Source organism: Hibiscus syriacus, unplaced genomic scaffold (assembly GCF_006381635.1).
Source record: "Hibiscus syriacus cultivar Baekdansim isolate YM2019G1 unplaced genomic scaffold, ASM638163v2 tig00110893_pilon, whole genome shotgun sequence".
Classification (NCBI taxonomy): domain Eukaryota; kingdom Viridiplantae; phylum Streptophyta; class Magnoliopsida; order Malvales; family Malvaceae; genus Hibiscus; species Hibiscus syriacus.
Genome location: NW_024062901.1, coordinates 9749215 through 9773923, shown reverse-complemented (window position 1 = coordinate 9773923; position 24709 = coordinate 9749215). Strand labels below are relative to the sequence as shown.

At 32.5% G+C, this 24709-nt stretch overlaps 1 protein-coding gene and 1 pseudogene across 2 annotated transcripts; both read left to right on the top strand.

Moving 5' to 3' along the window:
* Positions 1–3618: 3618 nt before the first annotated feature.
* Positions 3619–8257, top strand: LOC120145693 (annotated as a pseudogene).
* Positions 8258–20601: 12344 nt separating this feature from the next.
* LOC120145193 (SEC14 cytosolic factor-like) lies at positions 20602–24019 on the top strand. Of its 2 annotated transcripts, XM_039159083.1 has the most exons (11): positions 20602–20674; positions 20791–20819; positions 21652–21735; positions 21832–21885; positions 22102–22179; positions 22276–22329; positions 22532–22591; positions 22681–22776; positions 22960–23061; positions 23143–23223; positions 23517–24019. In XM_039159083.1, the coding sequence occupies exons 1-11, from the start codon at positions 20620–20622 to the stop codon at positions 23832–23834; spliced, it is 1011 nt and encodes a 336-aa protein (XP_039015014.1). In that variant the 5' UTR covers positions 20602–20619; the 3' UTR covers positions 23835–24019. The 2 variants fall into 2 exon arrangements, with proteins under 2 accessions (XP_039015014.1, XP_039015016.1); XM_039159085.1 differs by lacking the exon at positions 22276–22329 and having other exon boundaries at positions 20604–20674.
* Positions 24020–24709: the final 690 nt, after the last annotated feature.

The following is a 24709-nucleotide window of genomic DNA, read 5'->3' as shown; positions in this document are numbered from 1 at the left end:
TCATACTTTGAGGATATGTGATACAATTAACTCTGAGTTATATTAAATACATATACACAATAATAAATCGAAATCAAATTCAACTTTAGTAATTCTATTATGTTAATAACAGAAAACCTAATCAGATATGCTTACTATATTAGAAGTACAATACTACTTTCATAGAAATTATTCTAATTTGATAAATTTTTATTTTTATTTTCTTTAAATTTTAAATTTTAAATTTAGGGGTTGTTTGTTTACTTTAAAATGATTAAGAGCTGAATGATTCAATAGTCTGAATGATTCAGAGGCTCTGTTTGAATTAGCTCTGAATGTGACATGCTGTTTGATAATGACTCTGAATCATTCAGAATGTACTTTGATGTTAAATCATTCAGCACTGTTTTACTGAATCATTCAGCACAATCTCCATTCAGAAGTTAGAAACAAACACGCTGAACCATTCAGCGCTAAATGATTCTATTCAGAGCCAAACAAACAACCCTTAATCTTTACTTAAATAATATATCAACCGTATAGAAAAATTAAACTCAAAATCTGAAACTTGCGCATTGTATAAGAATCAATAGAGAAACTTAATGTATCTAAAACTATTATTTAAATTGAAATTGAAATTTTAAAATTTTTAAAATATATGTGAAGAGGGAACAATCAAATCAAAATTTATAATTCATATAATTAACGATCAGTTTTTCTAGTGAGATGAGGCATTGAATTCTTTAAACAATGTTAGGGGTTCAATCTCTAACGTTTGCGAATGGAGCAATCGAATTGAGAAGGTTGCTCTCATCTCTGCAGTACTCGATCTAAATTAATCAATTAATAGATCAGAAACTTACGATCCCAGTTTATAGACGTTTTTGTTTGGTAATCTTAGTTCTTTTGAAGATTCTTTTGATCAAAATTAGATGAGATTCACAAGGATTACCTGTTCCTAATTTTAAGGTTAACAATTGTTTTTTACACACACCTTTATATTTTTCTCCTCCTATTTTTAATCCTTTGTCCACATCCATTCCCTATTAGGATGGATGATGCGATTTGATTTTAGAGAAAATTTTAATTATTTTATAATATTTATTTTTAAAATTCAAATCAAAATTAAATCGAATAATAAAGATATTTTATTAACAATTTTTGCATAATTATATTTTTTTTGAAAAAAATAAGGATTTATAAATTATTTTTTATTAAGTTAAGGTGATTATAAAGTAGTATACGTTCTAAATACTCTAAGTCATTTGATAATAAACGCTCAAGCACTGCCAATGAGTGTTTGCACAAGTGGTTAGGATTCAGGAATTTAAGCTTGTAAGTACAAGTTCGAATCCCACCATCGTCACTCTTGGTGGGCAATCTTTAAAGTCCTATGTAAATCCTAATTGAGTCTTAGGTATGCCCTGACTCTGGATTGGGGGAATCACCCCTGACCTAAACTTTTTTATACAAAAGAAAAATAAACGCTAAAGCACCCCTACCGTAGCCATTGATGCTCAAACCGTTGACATTTAGAAACAACAATTTTTTTAACCATCGAAATAAGTTAATTCGTGCAACATTAGGGTGGATGCTAAGTATGGCCTAGACTGTCACTCGTTGATTCCTAGCACTAGAAATTTGAGAAAAAAATTCAGGGGTGTGGAGATATATTGCTCATCCTTTGCTTAAGATCGAAGACCCCTTCTCAAATAATCTTTCCTGCGTGGTGGGTGATGGAGGTGTATTGATTTCTGAGAGGATTCTAGACCAAAGTCTCGTCCTTAAAAGCGACTTCTCTGCGGATTTTTGGGGTTGCTGTCAAGAAGATCGGTAAGGTGAGAGACTTGGGAGCAAAACTTAATGGGGTGTGTGTCTAGAATATTGAGATTAGAAGAATCCTGTGTGATTAGGAGGTTCGTATTTGGGATGAATTCATGTTCGTAATTAATAGAATTACGAGTGGATCTTTTGAATCGGATCGACTGCTTTAGAATGGATCATTCAATAGGCTATATTCTCCTAATGTTTTCTGTTCGTTCGTATCAGACTTAAGATCTGAGAAGGACTATTTTTGGGGGTTAGTTTGTTTCATGTGCCTTAAGGATCCTCAGTCGATCAATCAATTTTGCCATTGCGAGGTAGTGTGGAGTGCTTGACAGAGATGGTGTGGGTTGTGGAATCTTAAATATTATCGTTCCAGGTAACTGTAAATCTCTACTTATCGTGTGGAATAACCTACCGGTTCATAGATCTTTTAAGTTAATTTGGAAAATGATTTTCTTTGTATTGTTTGGATTTGTAAAAATGATTTTCTTTTAAGTTAATTGTTGCTGCCAGGTGTTTGGGTAAGGTTAACTGTTAGAAGGCCAAGAAAATTTATGTTCTTGGATAGGCTTGTGGTGTCCATTGTGTTATTGTGCTATTCCTTGGGCCTTTCTTTGGAGTTTTGAAAGGAGTTAATTGTTTGAGCTGTTGGATTTATATTCAGGTTTTTGAGTTGTATAACGCTCTAACATCAATGTTCGATGCCTCGTCTTGCTTACGTCTCCCATAGGGATTTGGTCTTCCCATATAGGCTATGCTTTGGCTCTCGCATCCAAGTGATATCGTCTTTGAGAACATCTCCCCCGTAGGAGCCTTCTCTTATCAACTTTGATTACCTCTACTTAAACTTCCTTGTCATTTTGGCGAAGGCTTAATATTATCCCTCAAACCTTTGGCCCTCCACACAGATGGTTAGGTTTATCCATATCTATACTCATCAAAGATGACAAATCAAACTCATAAACATTAGAATTGTGTTCGAGGTGTACCTCCCTTTCTGTTGCATTTACTCTAAAATGCTTCAGTCTTTCTTTCTCCACGAAGTCTGACACTCCATGCATCGATCATTCCTTTTTGAATTTTGATGCTCCCTAATTACCCTGACTCTTCTTTCTTGAAGTCTGTTTTCTCTTATTGCGTTGACACTTATGGTACATTCTTTTTCCTCTTCTTAAGTTTAGAGAGGTTTTCAATGAGGCACGTATTGTTCGTCTATGTTTTGTATTTATTTTCTAATAAAAGTATACATAAATTCTTTTTATAAAAAAGATAATACTAATATCTAATTTATTGAATAATTAATTTATATTGTATACCCCAAATGTTTATTATGGGGTGACTCCCAATCTTAGAGTTTCATTTACAACATCAAAGTTCTAATATTTGATCTTGCTTTACTTTAAGTATTTAATATTTCATCTCATTGGACTAAATGATTATTGATTGATAAATTAATATTTAATTTTAAATACGATAACATCTTTAATGATCTTACGAAAGAATTTTAATTTTTTATAGTTATTAAGTTTTATATTTTTTATAAATTTCGGAATAAAATAATATTTATTTATTTATTTTTAATTATTTGATAATAAATGGTCATATCCATATGTAGTACTTGAATCTAGAATAGGTCTCTTAATCATCATTTTGTTTGCAATTTTACAATGATCAATAGTACTTAAGCCATTAAATATTTAAAATGAATAGATGAGAAATAGCCATACTTTACGGTAAAAATATTTAAGGGGTAGTTGCACCGAAACTATAAATACTTCTTTGAAAACCCAAACTCATAGGCTGACCCAAATTCAGCCCAAAAAGAGAGGTCGTCTGCTTCGACGCTTAAACCCTAGGGAGGCTTCAAAACTGCAAAACCCTGATTTTGAGGCAAAACTTCGAAAGTTGCTCTTTTGTAGGAGAGTTTAAGCTCTGCTCTGTCCGCGTGTTTCCTTTTTCTTTTTTGCTTCAAATGGCGGCTAATAAGAACGAAGGAGCAAAATCGAAGAACCAACCTCCAAAAAAGAAGCAAAGGAGCAATCTTTTCGCTGAAAAGAAACGACCCACCAAAAAAGATGAGGTCTTCGATGATGTTTCGGATGAACAGAGTGAAGAAGAACAATTTGAAGCAGCAGAAGTCTTATTGGATGGGGATGAGGAAGTATCTGATTTTGGTGATGCTTCTGATATTTCAGATGATGACGATGACGATGATGCGCCCTTGGCTGATGATTTCCTTCAAGGAGGTGATGATGATCAAGATGCCCGTTTTTACATTCTCTGGAAATTCTTTGTTTACACTGCTTAGATTGAATTTAACGCCTTAATAGTAAATATACTTTTGAGAGTCAGCGGATAGTTTGTTGTAGGTGCTGCATTCGTTTGCTTGTGAATTAATGCTTTGTAAGGCCCTTGACGAGTTTATGTATTACGAACTGAAAATTATAGTTGCTATTTAACTTGCTCTTTGAGTACCCGTACCATGAAACTGGAGATTGGCATTAGCATAAGCATTGCTGAAGTATAAGCATGTTCCATAAATTTCATTGCATTTCATGCTATCTGATTTGTTAGTGGTTATTGTCCCATCATATGTTTGCAGACAGTGATTCAGGGTCTACAACAGGTTCGCGTTCTGATTCAGATGAATTGATATTGAAGAGAAGTCGAGGGCTCTTGATGAAGAACTGGCGAGGGAAGAAGAAGATGCACAGGCTGAAATGCAGATGAACATTAAAGAAGAGTCTGATGAGTTCAGATTGCCAACAAAAGAGGTCGTCCTTCTTTTGAATTTGATTGTATTTGCTGTAGTTGTTAGTTTAATTCTGTGAAGGTGCTTATATTATATTCCTTTCATGACACCACTCAGGAACTTGAAGCAGAGCAACAACGTCCACCTGATCTTGCAAATCTTCAGATGAGAATAAAAGATAGTCAGTGTTTTTTTTTTGCACTAATTCTCTGTCTCATGGGTAGCATTTATCATCAAATTTGCTAAGATTCTGTTTGTTTATTGTAGTTGTTCGAGTGCTTTCAAATTTTAAGGATTTGAGGCAAGAGGGAGCCACAAGGAAGGATTATATTGACCAACTTAAAATGGATTTGGGATCATACTATGGCTACAATGAATTCCTGATTGGGTTTGGTGGATGTAATGATCATTTTGTTCTGCTTTTTTTTTGTACAATACTTTTGTCATTTTCCCATTCCTAAAGGGGGGGAGAGGGAAGGGTTCGTGTGGGATCGAAGTTTTCTGATCAATTATTCTATTAATAACTGCCATCTCCTTTTCAGATGTTTCCAGTTGTTGAACTCATGGAACTCATTGAAGCTTTTGAAAAGCCTCGACCTACATGTATTAGGACAAAACACATTAAGGGTGAATATACATTTCTCTGTTGCTGTATTCATTTTTACTTGTGTATTCTGCATTCAATTATGGCCATAATATCCTTCTACATGCAGACTCGCAGGAGGGATCTGGCTGATACTCTCTCCAAAAGAGGAGTAGAGCTGGACCAATTAAGCAAGTGGTCAAAAGTAAGAACTACCTTGTTTAATTTTTCATTTTTCGGAGCTCTATTTTCTAATGGAGTACCAAAGGAGCGCTGATATTCAATCTTTAGGTCGGATTGGTGGTGTATAATTCACATGTGCCCATTGGTGCCACTCCAGAGTATTTGGCTGGTTTTTACTATGTATGTGTCCTTTGAATATACTTTTTTCATCCCATTGCTGAAATTATTTTGTACAATTAGAATGCATGTCTTTTTCAGCTACTTCTCTTTTCTTGTCTGTTTTCACCAACAGATACAAGGTGCAAGCTCTTTTTTGCCAGTTATGGCTCTTGCTCCTCACGAAAAGGAACGAGTAGTTGATATGGCGTGAGTTACTATTTTATGCACTATTGTTATCACTTACCATTGTCTTTCCTTTTTATAAGTGATTTCCTTTTTGGAAGAAAATATTCCATGTGAACGATATTCTAGAAAACAGATGTTGGGGATTCGTATGCAGATTGTGCTAGGAGAGCCTTTTAAGTTGACATGGTTATACGATTTGAAGACATTCCATTTTGACCTGTAATGCATTTTGAGGCTAACCCTTTTATTTAAGCAGAAATAAACTGATTACAGGACAAAGTTTGTGGTTGGGGTCAGACACTAATTTACATTAATTGTTTTTAGGTGCTTCATAACTGTTTGCAGTTATGTAGATTATATAAGTTCAACCCCAAACCCAAAGTTTAGGTGTATACTTGCATGTACACTAGTTTGTTCTCTCTTTGTTGTGATGATGCCCATTGTGATCCACATTTATTTTAGATTAGGTATTTTGGATAAATTGCTTCTACTGTGTTTTCTTGATGCAAGCATCCCATAAAAAGTAATCCCATCTTTAGTCAAGATCATTGTTTTCTCCCCTTGATTATAATTGTGCCCATTGCAGAGCTGCACTGGTGGTAAAACAACTTATGTCGCTGCTCTCATGAAAAATAGTGGTATGTTAGCCTATTTTTCACTCAAATTGTTGAATTTTGTTTGACTCTCTAATTTTCTATTTTGTTTATTTACTTCTGTAATTTGCTTTCCTATGTTCAATATTTAGTATGGAAGGATAATTTAGTTGAATAAAGCACACATTATTATTCTTTTGAGTTGCGGCAATTCTCTTTTTCAATATGTCTTCTACGGTTATTTCTAAATTGCTTTCTAATATTTTGTTGGTATTGTGGCCAGGATTAATTTTTGCAAATGAAATAAGGGAAGCTAGGCTGAAGTCACTTACCGCAAATTTGCATCGCATGGGGGTGACAAACACAATAGTTTGTAACTATGATGGGAGGGAGGTTAGAATCATTCTGACCCCATAAGAATACAATACTAAGTTTGATGATTTGACGAGTGATGTTTCAAGTTCAAGAGCTTCAAAAGCATAAAGTGTTAGAATCTGTGGATTTTCTTTCCTTTTCTTTCCTTTTCTTTAAGTGCTTTCAGAGTGTCTCATATTAGTTGGAGGTCAAAAACAAAACGCATGAACATGTTTTTCATATTTTCTTGTGGATCTTATGCACTTATGGGATTGAAAGGGAATTTCTAATCCTTTGTCTTAATATTCAGCTTCCCAAGGTTTGGGTCAGAATTCAGTTGATAGAGTATTGTTGGATGCCCCTTGTAGCGGTACAGGAGTAAGCATCTGTCATAACCTTATTCCTCATTTTGGTGGAATGCTCATTGTTTTCTGCGTGAATTGATTGATCTCTACTCTATGGTATAGGTTATAACTAAAGACCCATCTGTTAAAACCTCTAAAAGTTTAGACGACATACAAAAATGTGCCCATTGCAGAAGGTATGTTATTCCTATGAGCTTTCCGCTTTTTTTTATTGTATTTGGGAACCACAATAATGCTCCTAAGTTCAGAGTCAGCATAAAAAAGGCTTGAGTTATCCTTTTCTTATATATATTCTAAGAGAGTAATCCATGCGATATCAAATCTTTTTTGTTTGTAGCAATTGATACTTGCTGCTATCGACATGGTTGATGCAAATTCCAAATCTGGTGGATACATGTTTACTCAACATGCTCCATGATGGTTCCGGAGGTTTGGTTTAGGAATGTGTTCTGGTTTTCTACCATTCAATTTGTCCACTCTTTTTTTTTCTCATTTTGACCCGTATCTCTATAGAATGAAGCGGTCATCGACTATGCACTCAAGAAGAGAGATGTCAAAGTAGTACCTTGTGGACTTGACTTTGGGTGTCCAGGGTAATGATCATTTTCTTTATTCATTCAACTTCTCCTGAACTACGCTGATTCTTCATCTGATGTTGTTTCCTTTAACCAGGTATATCCGATTTAGGGAGCACGGTTTCATACGTCCTTAGAAAACACAAGGCGGTTTTATCCTCATGTTCACAATATGGATGGATTTTTGTGGCCAAAGTATATTTTATCGAACTTAATCTCATCACCCTAGGTGATCTCTGTCCAACATTTTATGCACGGTTTATTATTTCTTTCTTCTTCGACTTTCTGTAGCTGAAGAAAATGAGCAATACGAAGAAGAATCCTGTAAGTTCTGAAGGTTTAGAAACAGTAGAGCAAAGGCCAGAGGAGATACATAGTGATGAGGACAACATAAAAGAGCATGAACAACCGATAAAGAAACAAAGCACGAAAGGGAAAAAGAAGAATGGCTTACCTGGAAATAGAAAGATTGAATCACCACCAACATTGAAAAACAAGGAAGAAGCCAAAATGGAAAGGTAGAATCCCCGGCAACATCGGAAAAGAGGAAGAGAAAATTTCCTTCCAAAGAGGAAATATCGAAGCGAGGTAGATGGTTGTCTCTATACAATCCAATCCTATAAGTCTGTTTATGATAAACCTTGTTGAATTCTTTGTTTATGTCCAAAATTCTTGCAGAGAAGAGAAGAGAAAAGCAATGAGGGAAGGAAAGCAGCAACCAAGGGCAGATAAGAAGACTGTAAAATGAAAAAAAGGAAGAAATTTTGCACATTGCATGCAGTGATATGATAAATGGACGACTGCATGAATCTTTGTTTCCTATTTTTAGGCAAACTTTAATTATTTGTTATTATTAGCACCAATTGTTTTTTACTTCATCTTAAACCTTTTAAGACTTCTGCATGTATAACAATGAATAGCATATATGTACTTAAGATCTTTATATATATATATATATATATATATATATATGATGATAAATTGGAAGAAATTAAGTAAAAATTAAAAATCAAGGAAAAACCAAAGAAGCACATAGATTAGAGTCTTGTACCAGGTTCGAGAGTCGGTAGGCAAAGCATTACCTAAAAACCCTAATAAACGTTTCTCCTCTACCTTGTTTATTGGTAACTAAAATCCCTCTCTCCTGTTTTCATTTAAACCCTAAAAACGGAACAGCAAAATCTAAGCAACAGTGGCAGGGCAAGAAGAAAAGAAATTTTCAATATGGGTCAATTACCACCGCACCTTGAACTCCAACGAACTCGTGTTTTTTGCAACAAGGATGCCCCAATTCAAGTATTACTCCAATCAGTGTGTTATTAATGTGGCCATTTGCCTAATATTTTTTCGTCGTTGACTGTTAAGTTGCTATTGTGACAGTTCACGGAGTTGATATGGCGATACACAGTGTTGACGTGGCAGATATTTGAATTACCAATTTAGCTCATATGTCATGTTATCAAGTGTCGTAGATTGTCACGTCAGTACCGTGGACCACCACGTCAGTACAGTGAGCTGTCACGTCAGTATTGTAACGTTCAACGAAGAAAAACGTTAGTCAAAGAGACATTGGAATTGTTTTATGAGTTGGAGGGTCAAATTGAGAGAGAAATATAATACGATGCTCACACTGATTTTTTTCAAAAGTATAGGGACTTTTGATGTATTTTTCCTTTTTTTTAAGTACGCAAATGGTATTTTTGGTGTTGTTTTGCTGAGTTTTTAACTATTAAAAATTATAAAATAGTCTATTAATTATAGAGTATTACTTTATTGAGTCTTTTTACTATTAAAAGTTATAAAAATATCATTAAATTATTTATATATTCTAAACAAGTCATTTTTTGGTTAAAAAATTAGAGGTCTTTTGAGTGGTACATTAATATATTAATTAGTATATGATAAAATTTGACCATAGAACTATTTGAGTTATGTTTTGTGAATCGAGTTTTTTTTTACATTATGTCGTCGAGCTAATGCTTGAAACATTATGTCGTTGAGTAAGTGCTTGAAAGCGACGGCGATGTCATTAAACATCATTAAAATATGATTTTATCATATCTCAATTAGTAAGTTAATGTCTAATTTAGACGATTGTCAATTTTTAACAAAAAATAATAAATTTAAAACATATGAATAATCAAATGACATATTTTAACTTTTAATATTTAAATTAAACAAAATAATATTATATAATCAAAAAAAAAATTATAACATTTAACAGTTAAAAGAATTAAATAAAACAATATCCAATGCTCGGAACAGCATTGGTGAGAGTACCGTTGATGTACTTCATCTTAATTTTATAAGAGCTCTTTCGTTCTTTTCATAACAAAAACAAAGTACATGCAATTATTAATCCCTTTCTTTACATTGTCTCCACATATTTTCTGGGAAGACAAGCTATTGTTAATTCCTTTTTTTTTTTCTTTCATTAATCTCTATCGTTAGTTGCTGGCGAGTTAATAACAGAGAAAGTTTGCTTATTTTTGCTCCACTGCTGAAGCAAAGACATTTATGATCTTTGAAACTATATATCAGGTACCATCTTTTTTCTGTTATCTGGTTTTGTGATTTCCTTACTGGGTTTTAGTGGGATTTTGATTCAAAGGTGGGTCTTTTGTTTCTTTGAGAGATCTGAAAGAACTTATTCACCTTGTTGCCTTTTTGGAGATGATCTGGTTCTGTTTCCAATTCTCTGTTTTAGCCACTTTCCATTGTTCTTTCCTATTTTGTTTTTTGTTCTTTCCAATTCAGTGGTTTGGTATTTTGCTTAAACTTGGAAAAGGCTGTTAGAATGATTTGGTTTTGATATTGGCATAATGTAATAAAATACCTATTGTTTGTATTATTTTTTTTATTATAACATTTGATTACTGAACGTCTATCGTTAAGTCAAAAATCATTCTTTATGTATGAAAATCATCATTCAACTCACTATTAACGTTTAAAGCTGACTAAATAAGAATAGAAGGAAAGAAAATGTTGATGTGATATATTTAAAACATAATAGATAATGATGTGATAATGACATATTATATTTTTAAAATAAAATATAAAATTATTATGTTTTAATTAATTATTTATTTATTATAAATTAGAAAATGATACATAACATCTTTTTCAGGGTAAATGGTTATTGATTTTTTTTAAAATTTTCGTTGAGGTTCCCTTTTAAAACATTAGCAATTGAAAGGCGTTTGCATTTAGATTTCCTAACTTTTAAAACTTATAACGCAATCTTCAATTTCATTATAAATCCTAAATTCCTTTTCGATCTCGAATTTTCTTTTTCGCTCCTCTCTTCTCATTTCCAGGGTAACTTTTCAATCGGGGATGCATGAAAAATTCTAATCTAACTTTGAATTATGTGGAGGTGTTGACTTGAATAAGGGTCCATTGATAGAAGACTCGACCAATGGATTATCGGGACCATCAACGATTCAAGGTGTAATGTTAGATACAAGTCATCTTAGGTGAAGCATAGATGTTTGATGAAATGCTTGTCAGAAAAAAATGGGGTTAAAAATACAAAGTTGATAAATAATACTAAGATGAACTAAATATCATTGTTGAAAGTCACCAACAAAGCTGAAGTTATTTTGTATAAATGACATGATAATTTCTTCGTTTAATACTTGTGGTTAAAAATTTTCCAACAGATGATCAAATATAATGAAATCCCAAACAACGCATTCACCTCCCAGTCTCTTTCGCAACTCGAAAGGCATCATGACAGAGTCAAGTAATTGCTCCAAATATACTACCCTGTCATGATGTCTTTCGAGTTGCGTGCATGTGACAACTGTCGTTTTCGATGTCAAAATAAATTCCTTCTTCTCGGTTAATAAATAAGGAAATTCGTAGTAAAGAGAAGTAAGGGTCGAATTCACATGGACTTAGAAAATCACAAATTAATGTTTGAAGGATTTTAACCAGGCGAAAAAATAATAAAATGGGGGTTTGGTAAAATAAAATTAAAATGGTAAAAATAAATAAAAGCAATTTAAATAAAAAAATAAGAAAATAAAGTTTGTGAATAAATATGGTAAAAATAGCCTCAAGCTTCTCTTTGACTCAATTTCCTTTAGATCATCGAATAAGATTTTCTCTTCGGGATTCACGTCGGTTACTTTGTCTACAAGGGCTATCCCCGTGACTCTATCTTGTATATCGAATACACAAGGCAACCTTTGATTCCGGCTTCGGGAATTAATTCTATCAACATCAATTGTCGTAGATCAATTGTCGTTTAAGTTCGTGGCGACCGACTCGGATTGTTGCTTCAATAAACGTCAATTCCGATCTCAATTCCCTCTTGGCGAAGACATCTCGCCAAGTGTGTTCCCAGGAAGTCGAATTTGCTTTCTATAAGACGAATCTTCCTCCCACACATTTAATCGCAACAACCTCTTGACCAAAGTCGATCTTTGATTTTAAAATCTATTTTGATTTTGAAAAATAAGCGCCGAGATTGAGAGAGATATTCCGAAGATGTTAAGGGCCTGTTTCAATTCTCCCGTTGGAATTGAGTCATTGCATCAGCTCTCGGCTTATGAAAAGTTTAGCTAAGCAAGACAAAAGTCATACTTAACATAAAAACAAAACTTGAAAATAAAGAAGAAATAAAAACTTGAAAAGTAAAAAGAAAAGGCTTTAATAAAACAAGAGAGAAAAGAAGATTGTAATTCGAATTATGAGTTTAGGCTTACCCCAAGTGGGTATTTATAGCCTCTCAAAGCCATAGGATAAATAAGAAAATAAAATAAAATAATCCTAAGATAATTATTTTTCAAATTTAAATTCAAACTTAAACTAGTCTCCTAATGTAACTCTGCTCGTCCATCTTCTAGAAGGTGTGCGGAGAAAGTCTTCTAGAAACCGTCGCTGACTGGACCTTCTAGAAACCACTTATTAAAAAGAACACCAAAAACTATAGGTCGGATCAATACAATTCCCAGTAAACTAGTAGCAGTAGTCTCTCGGAATGAGCCTGACGATTTCACTATGTCGATACTCACAACCAATTCCATTATTTAATGAAAAACCAAACAAGAAGATCAAAAAAATTAGCATAGGACCCTCTTTCACTTCTATTTTGATTGACTGAATATCTTTCATAAGAAGTACTAAAAGTTTTGATTAAGACGAAAGAAAGAAAATTAGATAGTTTTGGTTCAAAACTAACACTGAATATCCAAATCATTGACATACAGTTCCATAAACATAAAAATTTCAACAAAAAACACACAACGTGAGCTAAAAACAGGAAAGTGCGAAAGAGGAAAAGCTTACTTCCGGATAGAACAAAAGAGAAAATAAATACCTTCTTGCAAGTGAGGGAATAAGTTAAGAAATAAACGCAATCGGTGTTGCGTTCCAACAATTATTCCTCCATTTTTTCTTTGTAAATAAAAAGCTGAAAGACAGAGTACTGTTTGGGTTTACAATTTTACATGGCGGAAAATTGAAGATCAAAAACCAAACGAGAGTGTATGTGAGCGAAAGAGACTGAGAGATGAATGCGCTGTTTGAAATTTCATTATATTTGATCATCTGTTGGAAAATCTTTAACCACAATGATCAAAAAAAAGAAATTATTATATGTCATTTATACAAAATAATTCCAGCTTTGTTGGTGACTTTCAACAATGATACTTAGTTCATCTTAGTAGTATTTATCAACTCTGCATTTCTAACCCCATTTTTTTCTCACAAGCATTTCATCGAAAATCTATGCTTCACCTGAGATGACATGTATCTAACATTACACCTTGAATCGTTGATGGTCCTGATACTCCCTTGGTCGGGTCTTCTCTCAATAGACCCTTATTCAAGTCAACACCTCCATATAATTATAAGTTATATTAGAATTTCTCATACATCACCGACTAAAACGTTACGCTGGAAATGAGAAGAGAGGAGCGAGAAAGGAAATTCGAGATCGAAAAGGAATTTGAGGTTTATAATGAAATTGAGGGCTGTGTTACAAGTTTTAAAAGTTGGGGGACCTAAATGCAAGCGCCTGAAAAGTTTATTGATCATATTGCAAGCGTACTAAAGGCAGTGTAACGACGGAGACCATATTGTAAACAGACTAAATGTTGGAGGATTGTATTGTAAATTTTAAAAGTTAGAGAACCTAAATGAAAGCTTTAGAAAAGTTAAGTTACCATTATTATACTTTACCCTTTTTTATTGGTGTAAAAAGAAGACTCAAACTTAAGCAAATAATGTGAGATAAAATGACTTTTACTACCAGATCAAACTATTTACTTATAAAATGATGAAACAAACTCTATTTAATATATACTTAAATTTAAATTTAATAAAAAAAATTAAACGCACGACTTTCTCCTCATTTCTCCCCTTTTTTTTTCCTCTTTTTTTAGTTTCAATAATCAAATTAAGCGGGTGATCTTCACCTAATTTCTTTTTTCCCCTCTTTTTTTTAGTTTCAATAATCAATACACATGTTCTTGTTCTTCTCTTTCTTTTTTTTTCTCTTTTTTTAGTTTCAAAAATCAACACTCATTTCTTGTTTTTCTCCTCAATCGAATGAAAACAAAGGAGATATCCTCTCGAAGCAATATGATGTTCTTGTTCTTCCCTTTCTTGTTTTTGGGTTCTATTCTTTGTTTTCTTCTGAGTTTTTTGGACTTTCATTTTTTAGGGATTTTCATTTAAAAATCATAATATACTAAAATAAATAGATTTAGTTTTGAACATTTTTATGGGTTTGAAGACAATGATTTAGTTGATTTTCTTTTTCAAATATGGCAATTCTTTGATTTTATGTTAATTTTGTTGATTATTGTTTCGATGTTTTCAAGCTAAAGTCACCGTTTTTTTATCTCAGCAGATGAAACTAGTCTTTATCTCAAGGTTGAAGACGAAGTGTTGTAACATCCTCAATACCGGGTTAGTGACCAAATTATAAAGTTTCAGAAATTGGTGATTAAAGTAGGATAATTGAATAGTGCAATGATTTATTGGAAATATGATGAAGGTTATTCAGTAATTATTAAAGGAAATAAAGGGTAAATTGGTCATTTGACCAGAAAGATTTTTTTTATCTTTCTTTTAAGGGTTATAAAACACGTGGGATATGAGATAATTATCCAGAGTCTTCTTCTCCAGCTTCTTCTTCTCCCCGTAAGCCTCATTTAAAGGTGAGTTTAATTTAAGCTGTTTAATTCTTGGATTTATAAGTTGATTTTGATTCTTGGAGTATTATATAAGCTTAAGGAAAGCTTATATAAGCTTAAAACATCAAGAAGAGAGAATGAGAAAGGAATTTCTATTAAAAGATTATAAATGAACTTTTGATATAGAAAGGTTTTTGAAATTCTAAGGATGAATTTGACTTGTCAATGGTTAAATTAAGAGATTTGGAGTGATAGAATTGGATTTAGAACATAAAGAAAATTTGGTATGATTCTTGAATCTCATAAAGAAGATAGGATTTTGAGGTTAAAGATGAGTTGCATGGATATAAGTTGGTTCAAGTTATAGTAGTTGAGTTTAATGTCAAAATAGGGGCTTAAAATAGAAGAATTAAGGGAAGAGTTGATGATTTACGTGCTAAAATGTCAGTTCTGGGCAATGTGCATCGATGCACATTCATTGTGCACCGATGCATCGATGATAAATACCAGAAATTGTTTAAGGTGCATCGATGCACATGCAGTGCATCGATGCATGAATTTAAATACAAACATCGAATAGGATTTATGCATCGATGCATAAGGAGTGCATCGATGCATCCCCATTAAATACAAACATCGAATAGGATTTATGCATCGATGCATGGGTAGTGCATCGATGCATACCTTCATTAAAAGATGAAATTGGCTTTTCTTTGAGACTAAGGAGTGATAGTTTCGAATATATCAATCAGTATACTGATAAGTATTAATGTATTATTATGTAGATATAGAATGAAAGCTTGTTCCGGAACAAACTAAGGATTAGGATTGATTCAAACAACGAGGCCCAGGTGAGTGCATATTCAATAGTATATGATGTGCGATGGGAATAAGACTTGCGATGAGTCTATTTCCTGAAGTGTTACACATGAATGCATGATTAAAGGCATGAATTGAATATGCATGTATGTATGCTTGATTATATGGATTGATCTATTCTTTTATGTGTTAGGTGAGAAAGTATAAGTGATTACATAAGAAAGGTTATGAATTATATAAGATATAAACTATGTGATCATAGTAAAATAAATATTATTATATGATAAGTGAAATAAGCTGGATAATATTGATCTATAGGATGAAGTGAGAATAGTACACTAACTAGGAGATTTGAACATAAATGATAAGATGAACATATAAGATAAGTTAGATGGGAAAGATTCATATGTTTAAATAAAACTATAACACAGGGGTTGTATGATAGAAATTTATGAAGCTATATGAGAAGATTATAAGAGTTATATGAAATTGAATTAAGTAAACAAATTAGATTATATATATATATATATAAAGAAATAATAGAAGTGAGATATGTTTATAAGTCTGCCCTAGATGAATATGAATATGAATTATAAGAGTGCTATATGATTTATTTTAAGATAAATCTTGAGGATATATATATATATATATAGATATGAAATGAAATGAGTTATATGAATACATAATTATGTGATGAAATGGTGGATTACCTGAACATATGAATATATATATATGTCTAAGAGAAAACATAAGATTAAGATATAAGCAATGTGACTATAAGTATATATGTGTGCTCTAAGTGATATGACTTATAGGTATTTCTATTATAATGTTACATAATATGTTATGTATGTTAAATGAATTATGTGATGGTATAAGAATGATATGAAATATATGTGAAAACAAGTATATGTTATGAGATAAGACCTATGACTATAAGCTACGTGAAAGTGTTCTAGGTGTTTCGATATATTATATGAAGTATATGATCTTATGTGAACAAGATATGATAAGTATGTTTACATGAATAAAGGTGATTGGGTGAGAAATGATAGAAATTATATGAAAACATGACATATGTGACATGTGAATTATATGGAAATGATCTACGTGTAAGTGAACTACGTGACTATGTGATAATATGAAAAGAAGCTATGTAATACGTGATATGTGAAAGTGAATTACAAGTTTATGTGAATATTTGAAATGAAATAAATGATAACGCCCATGTTATGTGTCATGAGAGCTAGGGGTATAGTTGGCATGCCAAGAGTCGAGGGTCTACGCGGTCCTTCGGGATATATATATATTCTGTGGAACATGTGTGAAGTCTTGAAAGACACATACTTGATCCCTAGCATATGTATATGATTCTTAAGGAATTCTATGTGGTCCTTATGGACATTATTATATGGCACTACGGTGCAATTCTACGCGACAATTCGGTGCAATTATACGAGCTGTGGTGACAACATTAGTGCACAACCTCTATAGACTCACATATCGATAGTTCTCACATACGTACATGGGCTAATCCAGAGATATGAACAAATATATGTTAGTGGTATGATAAATGTTATAGAAATGATATGATGTTGTGTGTGTATAGTGTTTGATTGAAAAGGTTAAAGTATGTGATTACATGATAAACTGTTAATGATGAATTATGGGTATGTATGTATTTACTGTAATTAATATGATATGATTTTATATGATACGAAGAATGCATGGAATTGGTACAACATGATAGAACAGAACATGCATGTATTGATATATGTTATAAAGTGCATTATAAGTTGTTATGCCTCACTAAGTCTTCGACTTAGCGTGTGATTGTTTCACACGTAGGTTTCGAGAAGAGTAAAGAGTAATGCGGAGCAAGACAGGTCAGTTCTCCTTACCAAATGTCAGATCAGAAAATATATGTACTGGTTATAGAGTGTAGTTGGCATGTAATCTAAGGATATAAATTGTATGAACTCTGATATATTTTGTAAACGTTTTGAATAAGTTAAATGTTATCAAAGTTTTTTTTAATTACTCACTATTTTATACGAATAAATGTTTGAAAAGTCAATGTGACACTTCGGACTCGTATCCGGGTCGGATATGGGTTGGGGGTGTTACAAGTGTAGTATGATTTCGTAAAAAGAAGAGATTTTTATTTTTTTTAGTTTTTTATTATAGGGTTTTGATAATGTTGTTGACTACTTTATCGGAGATTCAAGAACTGTCATTGTTGATCAGAAGTTGGGTTTTTCAATGTTGTTGTCGGATTCATGGAATCTTCACCTCTATGTTTTTCGCCACCAAAAAGTCACATGTCATTCTCTGATTGGTCATAAATAATTAAATATAAATAATATTAATCATAAAATTATTTATTTTATTTTTAAAAATTCTGACGTGATAGAGTCACTTCATCATGATCTCTGACATGAACATATCACGTTAGCTTCTACATCCATGTGTGTTTGCTCTGTCAGCATCTGACATTAATCGTCATTTAACTGACGGTTTTCATCTATATTTTTGACCCAAAGTTATGAGTTTGATAGAAAAATTAAACTTATGAGTTTGATTATATTTTTGTATATGTAAATTATTATGTATTTGTATTTTTTTTCTGAATGGTGATAAAAACCCTAATATGATCTCATAGGTTTAGGGCTCTAATTCAAACCTCTAAATACAATGGTATATATATAATTTGTGGAGAACATGGAACCCTATTAAGTCAAATAGATATGAGTTATAGTCAAATGACCATTTAGAAAATATTAACTAGGTTAAGATATTTCTCAGAAATATGTCATAAATATATATATTTATTGTATAATATTTGGGTAAAATTAGAAAAAAATATAGGTGATTTTTTTTTAAAAATAGGATGATTGAGAATTATTTTAGGACTTAGATCGCCTGTTACAATGCATGTGAAACTCGTCACATTAAAGTGACAAGTTTGAAACTCGTCACATAAAAGTGATACGTTTGAAACTCGTCACGTGGAGATAAAAAATTTCATACAATTTTGGTCCATTTCAAATGATGAATTTTATTTTTTAAATATATTTTATGGTTCGCTTTCACTATAATAAATAAATTACGTCCCAAAATAAATTTAAAAGTGTCTCATTTTACTAATTAATTATTCCACATGTATTATTTGTCTAATTTTGCCTAATATTCACATGTGGCATCATGCATGTGGAGGTTTCATGATTGAGCAAGTGAGCAAACAAAACAACACATGGAAACATTCTTGGATGTTAACTTAAATCTTGGAGCTTGTTCCTATCTCTCTCTCTCTTTTTAATGATAATTTAGTGGGTATAATTAGCAACAAAGATTAGTGTCAGAAATCTATCAGAATTTATATTAAAAAATATTAATTTAATTTTAGTTTTGATAACGTAACATCGTCTAATTACTGATGATATATACGATTATATATCATCAATATATCATATAGTAAATTGTAATTATATAAAAATATAGTATAATTATAAAAGATCTTAAAATTTTAATTAATTTTTAATGAAGTTTGTAATCTGATATGAAAAACATAATAACTGTTTTTTTAATCACTATAAAAAATTCCTATATAACATCAATTTAATATTTTAATAAATTATAAAAAATTATACAATGTTTGTAATATCAATTTTATGTACATGAATTAAATAAAAATATTTTCATATTTATATTGTTTATTGATGAATTAACCAAATTTGGATGATAATAAATTTACTTACTCAAAATCCAACATAATCTTAAAAGTTTGAAACTTTTATATTAATATTAACAAACTAACTATTAAAAGATTTTTTTTTATAAATTCTTCCTAAGAAAATTATTAGCTTTAAATCTATATTTTATGCTTACTTTTATCCCTAATTTATATTTATAAATAATGACGGAATTAAAAAAAATTAGATTATGATATTAGAATTTTAAATTTTTTATAAATGATATTATTTAAGTAGGACGAAACCAGAAAATGTGAATAGGGGCCGAGATGAACTTCTAAAATTTTTAGAGGGTTAAAGTTCAAAATTTCATCTATAAAAAGACTAAAAGTGAATTATTAAATTTTGAAATGGACCAAAATATAAAATTTCAATTTAGTAAAAGAGCTAAAAGCATTGTCCCTCTAGATTTTGAAGTTGGATAAATTAAGCCTCGACATCCTAGTTTTTAGATTTAATTACTTTTGGGTCCTTTTAATTTCGAAACTGTGCAAATTAGGCTCTGATTCCTACTTTTGTATCAAATTGCTTTTTAAACCCTCTTAATTTTGAAACTAGATAAACTAAACCTTAACCCACCATTTTCTCAGTTCAAATACTTCATAGGTACATATCAATTTCACAAAACAAACACATTAAACCCTAACATTTATATTTGATCATCCTACCTCTGACTAAAAGACTTAAATTTTACTATTTGTATTTGAGAGGGACTAGAGAAATAAATATCCCATCCAATCCCCTGGCCGCCCCTTTATCTTCATCCTCGTTAGACCTCACCCATAGTTACCAATATTGAGAATCAACTTTAGGTTGGATTGCATGGCTTAAATTTTATCACCATTCTTATTGATTCACATATGATCATAAAGACAAATCAAAGATAGTTTCAAAAAATGGGTACTTACATTAAAATATATATAAATAATTAATTATTATGAGGTATTGATTCTGTGATTTAAACTTTATTAGTTCATTTGTACTAACGAGAGATCTGGCGTCAAAAAGGAAAAAGAAAATCCAAGGCATAGATTCCCCATATGCATATGGTATTTACAAAATGATTTGTTCTTTCTTTCTATTTTAACCATGCATTACATATTTCCTTTAATAATTTCTTGTAATGCAGCAGCGTTCAAAAAGCAAGGAACCCAGATCTCAATGGTTTATGCGTTTTTTTTGTCATCTCTTTTAGCGTGATTCTTTACCTTAAGCTATAAAGAGAGCAACATCAACAACTGAGCAGCAATGAAGACCTGTTGGTTTTAGTTTTTTGTTATCCAAGTTTGTTCTTTACCTTCTTTTTGTTTTCTGTGAGAGAGGAAATTGAAGAAGAAATACAAAATGAGCACTGATCCTCAAGACGCTATCAAGCAGTTTCTGTTTTTGATGGGAACTGGTGAGATTAAATATTAAAGAAAAAATCCATTCTTTTCTATATTTCCTTCTGTTGGTTTCTTTGCTCTTGATCTGCGCATTGCTAACATTTTTTCTTTTGGGAAATCTGACTAACAGTTGATGAGCAGATGAAGGCTACGTTTCAGGTTAGCTTCTTTTTTAAAATAATTTTTACAATTGGTGCTGAGATAAATTGCTGAAGAATAACTAGAAATTAGATTTTCTTCTTATGGTAACAATTTGGCAAGTTTATTTTAATCACTAGAACTTCTGCTGTGGACTTGATCCCACTGCTTATTATAGCGGGGCGAAACTTATAAAATTTTATAGACGAAAACAAATTTTCAATAGAAAATACAAAATAAATATCTAAATTTATGTGATAATTTGAAATTTCCAGGGGCAACTGCCTGGCTGCCCCCTCGGTCCATCCCTGGATCCATCTCTTGCTTGATTTATATCACTTATAAAGCTTTTAGGTTCTGTGAAGGTGTATTTGACTCAGTTTGGAACTTTGTCTCTTTCTCAGCATTTTGCTAGTTTTCGGGGGATTGTCACATAGTTGTGCAACATGGCAAATCGTTGCACAAAAGCTTAGTTATTACTTCCTGCTAGTATGACCTCCCTGATTAGTTACTGAAATATATTGCTATCGCGTTAGCGAGCATTCAATGGTTAGGTGGTATGATCGAAATGTAAGATCATCTTACATGATTTGTAGATTAGTTTTTCATGGTTACCTATTCCTGCTAAATAATTGTATTTGAATCTAAGAAGAGATGAAATATTAGTAGCCAAAATAAAGTATCTAATGTGTTAACCATACAAGTTGGATATGTTTACGTTTTAGTAGTGTTTATAAAGTATCTACTACTATTCACTTGTGTGGATAGGATGGATGAATACGACGCTTTACGTATGTGGTTTATACTCCGGCCTGCTGAATTTTTCTTTAATGCTGTTTTTCTTGGTCTGCAGAACATGCATCATGGTTATCCAACTGAAACTTTAGTGCGGTTTCTCAAAGCAAGAGATTGGAATGTTCAGAAAGCCCATAAAATGGTGAGATTCACCTGTTGCACTTAAGCATAGCTAAATGACGTGCATCAATATACCATGTTTTTTGTTTATTAGATTCTAATTTGTTTCTTGCTCCAGTTAATTGATTGCTTACAATGGAGAATACAGAATGAGATTGACAACATATTAGCAGTGAGTTTTCTTATTAAATCCTAATAGATTCCTTGTATATTTGTAATATTGTAAAACCATGTGTTTTTGTATATGCTTATAGAGATCATACTGACTTGTGGAATTGACTCAGCTGCAAAATAAAGTTTCAGCTGGAGTGTGTAAAACCAAAAAAAAAAGTTTATTGTGGCGGTTGATGATTCTTGAGATCACTCATTTTACTTTTTCGTTATGTAGAAACCGATTATCCCGACGAACATGTATAGAGCAGTGCGAGATTCTCAGCTTGTAGGATTGTCGGGCTACTCAAAAGAGGTATTTACTTATTTGATTAGGATATATATGTTCATATTAATAATTCAAAAGATCTTCCATGGTGACTAACTGCCTAATTCCTTCTAACATTTACAGGGTCTTCCTATCATTGCTGTTGGTGTTGGGCTTAGCACATATGATAAGACATCGGTAAGTAGATTGTAACTCGTTCTAACTCTATTTCGTAATTTGGCATCACAGCCTTGGAATCTTGCATGTCGGTTGAAACTAACACATACAAAGACCTATTTTTGAGCTTTGAAGTAACAATGTGCTTTTCTGCATGTACTTCAGCTTGCATTGTATGGAGTTATTTCTTTGATACTTAAGTCTGTGATTCTTTGTGTTCTAGGTGAATTACTATGTACAGTCGCACGTCCAGATGAATGAATATCGAGATTGTGTGCTATTGGTGAGTATGACTCTGCCAATGTGATGTTCTTCACTCGTATGATTGCTTGCTAACTTTTCAAGTATTCTAAAATGTTGCTTTTGTAATAGCCTACGGCCACAAAAAAATATGGACGGCATATCAGTACATGTCTGAAGGTTTTGGACATGACTGGCTTGAAGCTTTCAGCACTGAATCAAATAAAGGCACATTTTAGTATCATATAACCCCTCTTTCTTAAGAATCCTTTTCCAGTTGTTTTAATTGCTTTTTGACATGATATTAGAGCAATCACTTTCCTCACAGGAAAGCATCCGAAAAAGTAATTCGATGAAAAAAGAAAGAATTTTCTGCTCGTTCCCGCACTAACTCTCCTGTTTGTAATGCAGATACTTACCACTATATCAACAATTGATGACCTGAATTATCCTGAGAAGACAGAGACATATTATATCGTCAATGCACCGTATATATTTTCGGCATGTTGGAAGGTTTTGATGCTTACCAGTTCCACTTCTCTCGGCTAATTTTTACGAAAAGAAATCCAAATGCTTATATGCAAGTATTGGCAGGCTGTAAAACCTCTCTTGCAAGAAAGGACGAAGAGGAAAATTCAGGTGCTTCAAGGCTCTGGAAAGGATGAGTTGCTGAAGGTAAGCATACCCTTCCTTCATATTTGTAAAACTCTCTTGAATGCATGTTGTCCTTTTTCTAGTATCAGCATATAGTTTTCATATTCAGTTTTCTTTGAACTCAAGATAAAATCTGCATGTTGGTTTTCAAGTTAGTCTTCAGTTTGCGTTCAACTATCTTTAGATAATCATATGGATGATGCAAAGAACGAGGCGTTCTTCGTTCGATTCTTGTGCAATTTTGTGGCTTAAAGCATGACTTGTTTTTGTTAGGATTATTTCCTATCTTTGACATGTTCATTCCAACTATGCAGATAATGGATTATTCATCCCTCCCACATTTTTGTAGAAAAGAAGGCTCTGGATCAGCACGTCGCGGCAGCAATGTAACCACAGACAATTGTTTCTCATTGGATCACGCCTACCATCAACAGCTTTACAGTTACATAAAGCAAAAAGCTACACTTAAAGAGACAGGTTCGCCGGTCAAAGAGGGGTCAGTTCACGTAGAATTTCCCCAGCCAGATCCAGACGATACCAAAATCGCACAGACAATTGAATCCAAGTTTCACAAGCTTGCAGACCATAATGGTCTGTGCAACTCCATAAATGACCTTAAATTTGGTCATTAGATTTTAGATAGAACCGGTTACGTAACTGTCACATTCGAACTCATCTACCACAGAATGAGAGGCATTGTATTTCATCTCCCGCAGATTTTAGATAATAGCGCATGCCTTTTGGCTTTATGAGATTCTGTATGAAACAAGACCCTCACACTTCTACTAAATGCAGCTTTCTTCAATAATTTTCTTAAGATAGATTGTTGATTAATGATTATATGCATTAATGAGAATTTTGCTGCTTCATATGGCCACGCCAACGTGGATTTCGGCAAATGCCAAACAAAATTCCTGAAGGAACATAGTGAAATCCAAAACAAAATTTCTGCACAAAAAGCATGTAAAAGCATTCAACTCAATAGTAAACATGGACAAACAAATAGCATTTAAGCACGAAAAGTAGCACAAAATAAACACTAGTCAACCTTTAGCTTCTAAGCTTTCTTTTTCATCTCTTTCGCTTCTCCCCGTGCATGTTCTGTTTCCACTGATAACTGTTGAAGGGTTGAAATCATTTCTTCACAGTAGCCTCTAGTTTTGGATTCCTCTGCAAGGAAAGTTTCAAGCTCAACTTTATTTTTCCGAAGCTTAACATGCAGATTCCCGACAATGGACTCTCTGTTTCTGCTTCATTCTAATTCAGCTCTGAATGCTCTTTATTCACAATTTCTAGTTCCACCTTAAGAGACTCGACCAAACTTCTCAAGGACTTCTCTTCGTCAGCGACTTCTTACAGTAATTCTTTAGCACCATCTAGCTTTGAGGTAACAGTTTGCACATATTCCAGATATGAAGCCTTTGCATTTTCCATCTGCTTCTGCAAAGCCCCAATCTGGTTATCCGTTTCAATCAGTTGTGCTTCAAGATTTCGTATAAGATCAGGG

Bases quoted from the DNA above. Each gene is read 5' to 3' on its own strand.
- LOC120145193 (XM_039159083.1), top strand. From the start codon at position 20,620: ATGAGCACTGATCCTCAAGACGCTATCAAGCAGTTTCTGTTTTTGATG. The intron at 20,675-20,790 runs GTGAGATTAAAT...TCTGACTAACAG, and splicing joins TCTGTTTTTGATGGGAACTG to TTGATGAGCAGATGAAGGCT. The intron at 23,224-23,516 runs GTAAGCATACCC...CCAACTATGCAG, and splicing joins GAAAGGATGAGTTGCTGAAG to ATAATGGATTATTCATCCCT.